Source organism: Carica papaya, chromosome 1 (genome assembly GCF_054855325.1).
Source record: "Carica papaya isolate Zhongbai chromosome 1, ASM5485532v1, whole genome shotgun sequence".
Lineage (NCBI taxonomy): Eukaryota > Viridiplantae > Streptophyta > Magnoliopsida > Brassicales > Caricaceae > Carica > Carica papaya.
Genome location: NC_142309.1, coordinates 23,860,752 through 23,869,629, shown reverse-complemented (window position 1 = coordinate 23,869,629; position 8,878 = coordinate 23,860,752). Strand labels below are relative to the sequence as shown.

The 8,878-nt window shown below is 36.6% G+C and overlaps 1 protein-coding gene across 3 annotated transcripts; it reads right to left on the bottom strand.

Annotated features, from left to right (window-relative positions):
• Positions 1–5,699: 5,699 nt before the first annotated feature.
• LOC110813628 (zinc-finger homeodomain protein 2-like) lies at positions 5,700–7,196 on the bottom strand. Of its 3 annotated transcripts, none has more exons than XM_088221627.1 (2): positions 6,249–7,196; positions 5,700–6,177 (listed from the first exon to the last, which is right to left on the bottom strand). In XM_088221627.1, exons 1-2 carry the CDS (start codon positions 6,982–6,984, stop codon positions 6,167–6,169), a joined length of 747 nt encoding a protein of 248 aa, XP_088077753.1. In that variant the 5' UTR covers positions 6,985–7,196; the 3' UTR covers positions 5,700–6,166. The 3 variants fall into 3 exon arrangements, with proteins under 3 accessions (XP_088077753.1, XP_088077754.1, XP_021896538.1); XM_088221628.1 differs by having other exon boundaries at positions 6,280–7,196; XM_022040846.2 differs by having other exon boundaries at positions 5,700–7,191.
• Positions 7,197–8,878: the final 1,682 nt, after the last annotated feature.

The window sequence follows — 8,878 nt, the reverse complement described above, 5'->3', positions numbered from 1 at the left end:
TCCCAATGACAGTGAGTTAAAGAGAGACATTATAACTGAGACCCATAGCTCAAAGTTTGTCATGCATCCCAGAAGCACCAAAATGTACCAAAGCATGCGACCCCGATTTTGGTGGAATGGGATGAAAAGGGACATAACTAACTTTGTGTCTAAGTGCTTGATATGTCAACAGGTCAAGGCAGAGCATCAGCGCCCAGGCGGGCTATTTCAGCCTTTACCGATTCCAGAATGGAAGTGGCAACATATCGCCATGGAATTCGTGACAGGGTTACCTAAGGCACGCGCAGGACATGACACCATCTGGGTAATTGTTGACCGGCTCACCAAGTCTTCCCACTTCTTAGCCCTCAGAATGACCGATCCCTTGGACAAGTTGACACGAATATATATCCGAAAAATAATCAGATTAAATGGAGTTCCAGTGACAGTAGTGTCCGACAGGGACCCTAGGTTCACTTCTCAATTTTGGAGCAGCTTTCTGTTAGCCATGGGAACGAAGTTGTCCCTCAGTACTGTCTTCTACCCTCAGACTGATGGAAAATCAGAAAGGACAATCTGTACACTTGAATATATACTTCGAGCTTGTGTCCTTGACTCTGGGGGCCATTGGAATGACCATCTGCCCCTGATAGAATTTGCCTACAACAATAGCTACCAAACGAGCATTGACATGGCTTCATATGAGGCGTTATATGGGCGTCCATGCAGATCACCAATTTATTGGAAAGAAGTGGGCGATAAAAAATTGTTCAGCCCGAAGCTAGTAGAGGAGACCACATCCAAGATAATTAAGATCAGAAGGAATATTCAAACGGCTCAGAGTAGGCAGAAGAGTTACGCGGACACTCGGAGGAGAGATTTAGCGTTTAAGAAAGGCGACCGGGTGTTCTTTAAGGTTATCCCTTTCAAGGGAATTAGTAGGTTCGGCAGGAGGGGAAAACTAAACCCCCGATTTATTAGACCATTTGAAGTTTTAGACACGATCGGTACTGCCGTCTACAAACTAGCACTGCCTCCAGAGCTCTCTAAGGTCCACAATGTGTTCCATGTATCCATGCTACGTAAGTACAACCCGGACCCCTCTCATGTCTTGGCTCATGAACCGCTTCTACTCCAGGAGGACTTATCTTATGAGGAAGTACCAGTTGGTATTAAGAACCGAAAGAGTAGATTACTCTGCAACCGGGAAATATCCTTTGTAAAGGTCATGTGGCAGAACCACACGTCAAGGGAGGCTATATGGGAGCTAGAATCAGACTTTAGAGCCCAATACCCCAGTTGATCAATCAAGAATAAGAGGCAAATTTGAGGGACTAAATTTCTTTAAGGGGCGGAGAGTTGTAACACCCAAGAATTTTTATTTTTATTATTATTATTATCATTTTATTGTATTATTTTTAATTAATTCTAAATAAATATAATTAAGTATTAATAGAATTTAATTTATTTCAATAGAAATAATAATAATAAAAACAATAAAAAGGGAAAAAAAATTCTTAGGGATTTAATTGAAAATAATTTTGGAAAAAAGGGGTGAAAATTTAAAAATCGAGGGTCAAAATATAATTTAAAAAAATTACACCACGTCAGCTGCCTAGTCAGCAGCCCCGGCCAACCAGAACGCACCGCATGGCAGAGACGCTGACATGGGAGGCCACGTGGAAGGGAGCCACGTGGGCGATCCGCGTGCGTGCAATTAAATGGCTGAGATCTATTTCCGCGCGCACAGACGGCCCAGATTGAATCGTGCACGGACGGCCCAGATTGCGTCGCGATGAACGGTCCAAATTCATTTCATTTTTAATCGCGATCGGACGGTCTAGATTAAATCGCGATGGACGGCTCAGATTAAAAGTGAAAGGTTATAAATAATCTCATCCACACCCAAACCCTAACCCTAGCCGCCAGAGCCCTTGCCGGAGAAGACAGCCCAGCCGCCACCCGCTGCCACACTGGAGCACTTTTCAATCGCCAAACGAGGTAAAAAAATTCTCCTCTTGGCTTAGAATTCGATTCTAAACTCACCTGTGGCCAAATCGGAGCCAAAACACCGGCCAATTGGCCGCAAAATGCTGCCGAAGCCCAGCGACGCCACAACAGGTTGTCTCAATTTTTGCCTCCGATGAGACCCTTCCTGATTCTCGTTCGATGTAATGTTTTCACCATTGTGACCATTGTTCCCTCCTCTACAGGTTGATCGGAGCAAAACACCAAATCGCGACTCGAGCCGGAGGAGCCGCCGCACCGGAGAGCTCCGCCGACGGTAAGTTTCAGTTTTCGATATTTTTTCGGCCCACTGAGGGCCCTAGGGGTGTTTTCTCACAGGAATCAACTCAAGTTTGGCTGAATTCAGCCAAAAATGGCCGGAAACAGCCAACCCGAGGCGGATCGCCGCCATGCCAGAATTTCAAAATTGGTCGAATAGGCCTTGGGTCTAATTTTTGAGTTATTTGAGACATGTGTAGGTACCATAAGCGCGTTTCAATTCCCGAAAAATAATTCAGGGAATCTAGGAACTGTACATAGGCGCAGTGAAAATCTGATTTTCGACGTCGAATTAAGTAAAAACCCCTCATCCTATTTCCTATCACAGGATTAAAGTTTAATAAATGATAAAACTGTATTTGTATAAATTAAATAGATATGTATAATTTATTACGATTGCTAATGGAGCCCGAACCGGACATATTTCTCTATCAGCTCCTGTTTGATTTATTTTACAGTATAAATGCAGTATGGTATCTGATTTAATTATTATATAGTTTTTAAATGCATGAATCATTGCTTACTTCATTCCGGCCAGACTTTGTGAATATAATGATATGCTTGCCTTGTTGGATACTCGTTGATTGCCTTAGTATTCATGTTTATGTGGGAAACAGAAAACTAAGAAAAAAATAAGAAAGAGGTGTGAATTAATGAATAGATAAGTTGACAGCTTCACTAGATATCCTGGGAGATAGTGGATGGATCGGGTCCATAGGGAACCCTACCGGGAACGTTGTCTCATACCGGACGGGGTATGGAGACTTTAAATCTTTTGGCGCTCATACCGGACGGGGTATGAGGAAGGCCCGCTTCACCCTCATACCGGTCGGGGTATTGAGGTTTATTGTTCGGCGCTTATACCAGACGGGGTATAGGGACGGCCCTGAAAATTAAGTTTGTTAAGAGAAGGGTTTATGTGTAGCGGTGACCCCTATGGATCCCCATGGATACTAGTAGGCTGATGAAAAAGGGGGCAACTGTTATTTGATGATTAAAATATAAAAGTATGACATGTGCTATGTTACAGATTATGTATGAATTCATGATATCTATGATGTTGTTGTTTTATCGGTTGTTTTTATAAATCCCACTGAGATAAATGGACGGTACATGATTTGATTATTGATAAATGAATCGATTCAAAATTTATGCTCAATTGGTTATTTTTAGTTTTCTACCAGCCTTTACTTCTGTGATAGTGATATAGTGTGATGTCTTTACTGGGTTAGGGTAGTTTATTCCTTACTTAACCATTTCAGATCAGGAGGACTTGGTTCCCAAGCCCGATGCATAAGAAGACGGCGAGTAGATGCCTAGATGTTTATTAGTTTTCTTGTAGTCTTTCATTTCTAGTATGTTCTTTAAAGGACTTATTTTTTTGATATTGTTAATACATTTAAGTTATTGTGTAAGAGATATTAATCAGAACCTTTTATTTTACTTCTGCACTCATATTCTTTATATACATTTCCTTTTAAATTTTCGGAGTCGTTACATTCCAAATGTACATCATACTCCTTTATATACCTGGCTATTATATATTTAAAAATATAATCATAATAAGCCTAACTAACGTCACATAATACAAATATAAATAGATTAATACAAGTGGGATTGCACGTGGGTCGGATCCAAGAATAGGTTACATAATCATATTCGAATAGTGTTGCATTCAATTGTGAGAGCCTGATCATTAAGATATTTAGGGTTGTTAATTTATTAAAATAGAATTAAATTAGATTAGAATAAATTAAATTAAATATTAAAAATATAATATTTTTAAACTAAAAATCAAGTCAAAATATTAGATCAAACTGAACTAGTTCGATTTAATTTTAATCAATTTTTTAAAGTTATATTCTAATTAAAAATTAACATAAATATAAAAATAATTGAATGTTTTCATATTAATTTTTTAATTATATGATAATGATATTACAAATGTAACAGAAGATTAATAACTTGTTCCTTAATAATTATTATGTTTAAACAACTTACAAATCCATAAATTTAAAGAATAACATTTTAATTAATACATAAAAAATTGATAAAAAATAAAATTTTAAATTAAAAATTGAATGATTAAATTAGGAAATTCATGGGGTTGGTAGTTCTTCAAATTTTGATGAATGAAATATATATATATATATATATATAGTGAAATTTGAAAAGCTGAAAACTTGGGCAATGGGTAGTGGGTTGTTTGGCTGCTTTAATAATTTATTTATTGAATTCGTATTTTCCGACAGCTTCAACACTTGAACTCTACTATTTCCCCATTACCTCACTTTCCCCCAACATCCCTCCACTCACACTCATCCCTCTTCCTCTTTTTTTTTTTTTTTTTAAATAATTTGTTTCCAAATTTTAGTTTCTATAAATCAAATTATATTTAAAAATTAAAGTAATAATAATAATAATAATAAATAATTAAACTGATTTTCCCAAGTGGTTAAACTAATTTTTCTAAACACCCAAGTCCTCCTCTATAAACATTCAAACTAATAATGTTGCTTTGTCAGTCCTGACCCGTCAGTTCTGACTTCTGAATATGATCAATTAATTAAATACCCCAAGTCAGTTACATACAACCCCCCCGCCCCCCCCCACAATGGAGATATACCTATGTGTGTGTTTGTGTATATAATCTGGCCTCTCCTCCATCTAACGACAAGTAGAGATAGCCTCTGCATTTACAAAGAACGTCGAAATCAAGAGTGATCGTTTTTTGCTTCATCGAAAAGCAGATCGGAAAACCTGAAGAAGATGAATATGACCAGCTCCAACGAACACTAATACTCACAGCAAAAGTACCATATATATAAATATATACGTGTGTATATGTGGACAGAGAGAGAAGTGATGATCAGCAAGGCTTTAAGTTTTAATGGGTGGTGGTATTAATGGGAGGACGAGGAATCAATGAGTGACAAAAAGAGAGATGATCCCTGTACCCTTACACGAAAAATCATATCAATATATAAATATATCTGATCATTCTCTTTCGTTTATATAATATATACGGGCGGAGTTGAAGGTTTTTTGTCCAGCTCCTGGAAGGCTCTGGAGAGGTCAAAGGGGTTGAAAGAAATTAATGGCAGAGAGAGAGAGAGAGAGAGAGAGAGAGAGAGAGAGGTTATGGCTTATTAAAGCATTAAGAGATAGAAGGAAGAAGAAGGTGACAGATGTGAATGGGTACAAAAGTGATCGCAGCTTTGCATGCCAAACACGTTTTGTTCGGCTTGGATTTCTCTGCACCGATCCGAGCTTCATCATCATCATCATCATCATCATCATAATCACATGGCTGATCAGAGAGAGAGAGAGAGTGGTGTAACTTACCACTCGCTCGCGTCAAGCTGTTTCTCGCTGTAAATTAAAGGAGACGGTGCAGTTTTTATCGCCACAAAGCAAGAAAGAAAGGAGAGAGATACAAGATTAATGGCCTCCACTGAGAGGAGATAAATTAGTGGGTTGCAGATAATTAACACTAAGTTCTTAAATCCAAGGAAAGTAAAACTACAGTTAGAAGAAGAAGATGCTTGGTTTTAACTCTCAGTTTTTGAGCAATGGCTCATCTTTATAACTGCTACCCAAGTCATCATTCATCCTAAAAATTAAAGATTGAAAAACAAAAAACTAGGCACTGACAACAAGAAGAAACTAAACAAGAACCCAGAAAAAAAATTTAGAAAAAAACCAAAATAAAAAGAAGTAAGAACCCTAGCTGGTTAAGTTATCTATCATGACTAAATTCACAGCAGAGAGATTTTGTTTTTTTTTTGGTGGGGGGAAGGGTTCTAACTCAGATTCTCTCTACCTAGTGATGTTTGCTTAACTTACCTTCTTCTTCTTCTTCTTCTTCTTCTTCTTCTTCCTCCTCCTCCTTCTTCTTGGTCTACCTCAAGACTGAGAAATGTGAAGTTAAGTAATTGTTTGTTTCTTGTTTTGGACCCAGCAAAGAAATTAGGGTTTCTTACCAAGAGTGTGCTTGTTGTTGTGCATCCATACCTTAAGAACATGTCTTTTTACACCACTTTCGGCACAAAACTGTTCCACCACAGCTTCATCGTGCTTCTGGATCCTCCATCCGACCCGCTCCGAAAACGCCAACATCTTCTCTTTCTGTTCCTGTGTAAACTTAGTCCTGAACCTCTTCCTTAATCCGCCACCGCTGCCACCACCGCCGCCGCTACTACTTGGATTCGAAACATCTTCTTCCTCCCGGCTGTACCCGCCTCCAGATGCCGCCGGGAGAGCTAAAGGCCTGTGCTGATGAGGCTGCGGTGTAAGGTGCAGGTACCCAGCCGGCGGCGCCGCTCGGTAATAAGCCGAGAACTGGTGGTGATGATGGTGCTGCTGTTGATGGTGGTAGATTCCTTCTCCAGCTCCGTCGGTTTCTTTGCGGTGAAAATTCCGGTGGCAGTTGCAGGCGGCGCATTTCAGAGCATCGATTGTGCCTTCCTCCCCCGCCGCCATGAACTCTCCACAACCGTCCAAAGCGTGGCCACCGATGTTAACAGCGTGATTCTTTAAACATTCTCTGTACCTGACGGCGTTCTTCCTTCCGGCAGCCGAGCCGCCGCCTCCACCAGCCTCGGCGCCACCCAATTTGGACCTCCCAGCTGAGGAAGAGTTAGCCAAGGAGTCATAACCGGGCGGAACACCCATGGCCGCCATTTCCTCTTCTGGGTCTTCGTGTTCTTCAAAATCCATATCCCTCTCCTTCCTCGTCTCGCTCAGTGTTAATTCCTCGTCTCTGTCACCTTATGATTCTTGGTGTGATAGACAGAGATCTACATGGCCGGTTTTACAGAAGCAGATCCAGGACTGGCAAGTAGTGACACGCACATACACACACAGGCAATTCTTGAAAAGATTGTAGACATCTCTAATTTATATTCGTCACTAATAATTTCCAATAATAATAATAATAAATAGTAATTTAATTTTTATTTTTATTTTTATTTTTATTTTAAAATAATAATAATAATAATAATAAGAGGAGAAGAAGAAGAATGTGAAGTAAAATTGTAGTGACTTCAGGAGATAAGAGGGGGAAGGAGAGTGTGGCCATCAATTTCCGACCTCCGCAGAAAAGCACTGTCTTACTCGAGATTTTTAAAAAAATAAAATAAAAAACCTTTTGTCATCTCCTTTCCTATTTTGTGATCCCAATTTCTTATCCTGCTAATTAACTTAAATAATCATTAATTAATTTTTAATAACTCACTAATGATTTATTTATTAATTAGTTACTTTTTAACAATTTCGGTTTATATTTAGATATATAGTATTTTAGAATTAAATTCTTAAATATTTCAACTAATTTTGTTTTTTTAAAAATTGGGGGATGTATTAGTAATGATTATTTTCAGAAATTTTTAAATTTTTTATAATCAGTATCTGATTGTTGGGTTAAGCAGTACTTTTATAGTTTCTATTTTTTTTTTTTACTTTTAATAAATTACAAGTTATAAGTTTAATTATTACCTAATATAAAGACATTTTATATAACATGTATGTTAATTATTTTAAGATTTTTTTAAATAACATGTAATAAATATATAGAATGTTAAAATTTAAATATATTTTTCAATGGACATAAATTTTTTTATTAAAAAAAAAAAAAAAAAAGGGTAGAGAAGTTAGCGTGTGTTTGGGAAAGTGAAGGTGATGAGGGAATAGGGAAAGGGAGAGGTGGTGTTTGGGAACATGGGACACAACATAATCACATCACATGTGCCTTCCTTCTTCTCTTCTCTTCTCTTCTCTTATTCCTTTCTTTTATTTCAATAAGTAATATATATTTTCAATAATATTTCCAGAAAATTCTACAAACATTATATAATTTATTTTTATTATTAAAAATGTATAAATTATGTTAAAGTTAATCAAAAAATTATTCTGATTAATTGAAATTTCATTTATTATATCCAAAAAAAATTTAATCAAATAAAATTTTGTATTTTTTATTGTATTATAAATAATTTTTATAGAAAAATGTATAATTTAAAATATATTATTTTAATTTTTTTATAAAATATTACGGATAAAAAATAAATTTAGAAAATAACAAATTATAATCAAATATATTAAATACATTTGCGCGTAAATAAAAAATAATTATAATTAAAGTCTCTGCGTTTATATACATACGTGTGTCTGTGTGTGCGCGTGTGACACGGACTTACATTAAGTTGTCGGCTTTTATGCCACCTGCCTCCGTGCCCTCCTTCCCGGACATCAACGTGACGTCATTTATATACTAAGTGTTGATTAATTTGAAATTTTTTATGGAAGGTTATAAATTTAAGTGAAATTAAAATTTTGTGTATATTTTTATTTAATTATGTTATAATTAATATTATTTAATTAATAAATGTATACGTTTTGTAATTATGAAAATAACGTTAAACTCATCCCAGTCATCTCCACGTCTCAATGGGAACTTCAGTTTTTCTTGGTTGTCAATATATATATATATATATATAATTTTTGTTAGTTTTTGCCAGTTTTATGCTGACGTCAACAGTAATAAATCCAAAAATTAAAAATTAAAAATTAAAAAAGCTGAACCAAGTCTTAAAACGGTCACAAAAAACAAGAA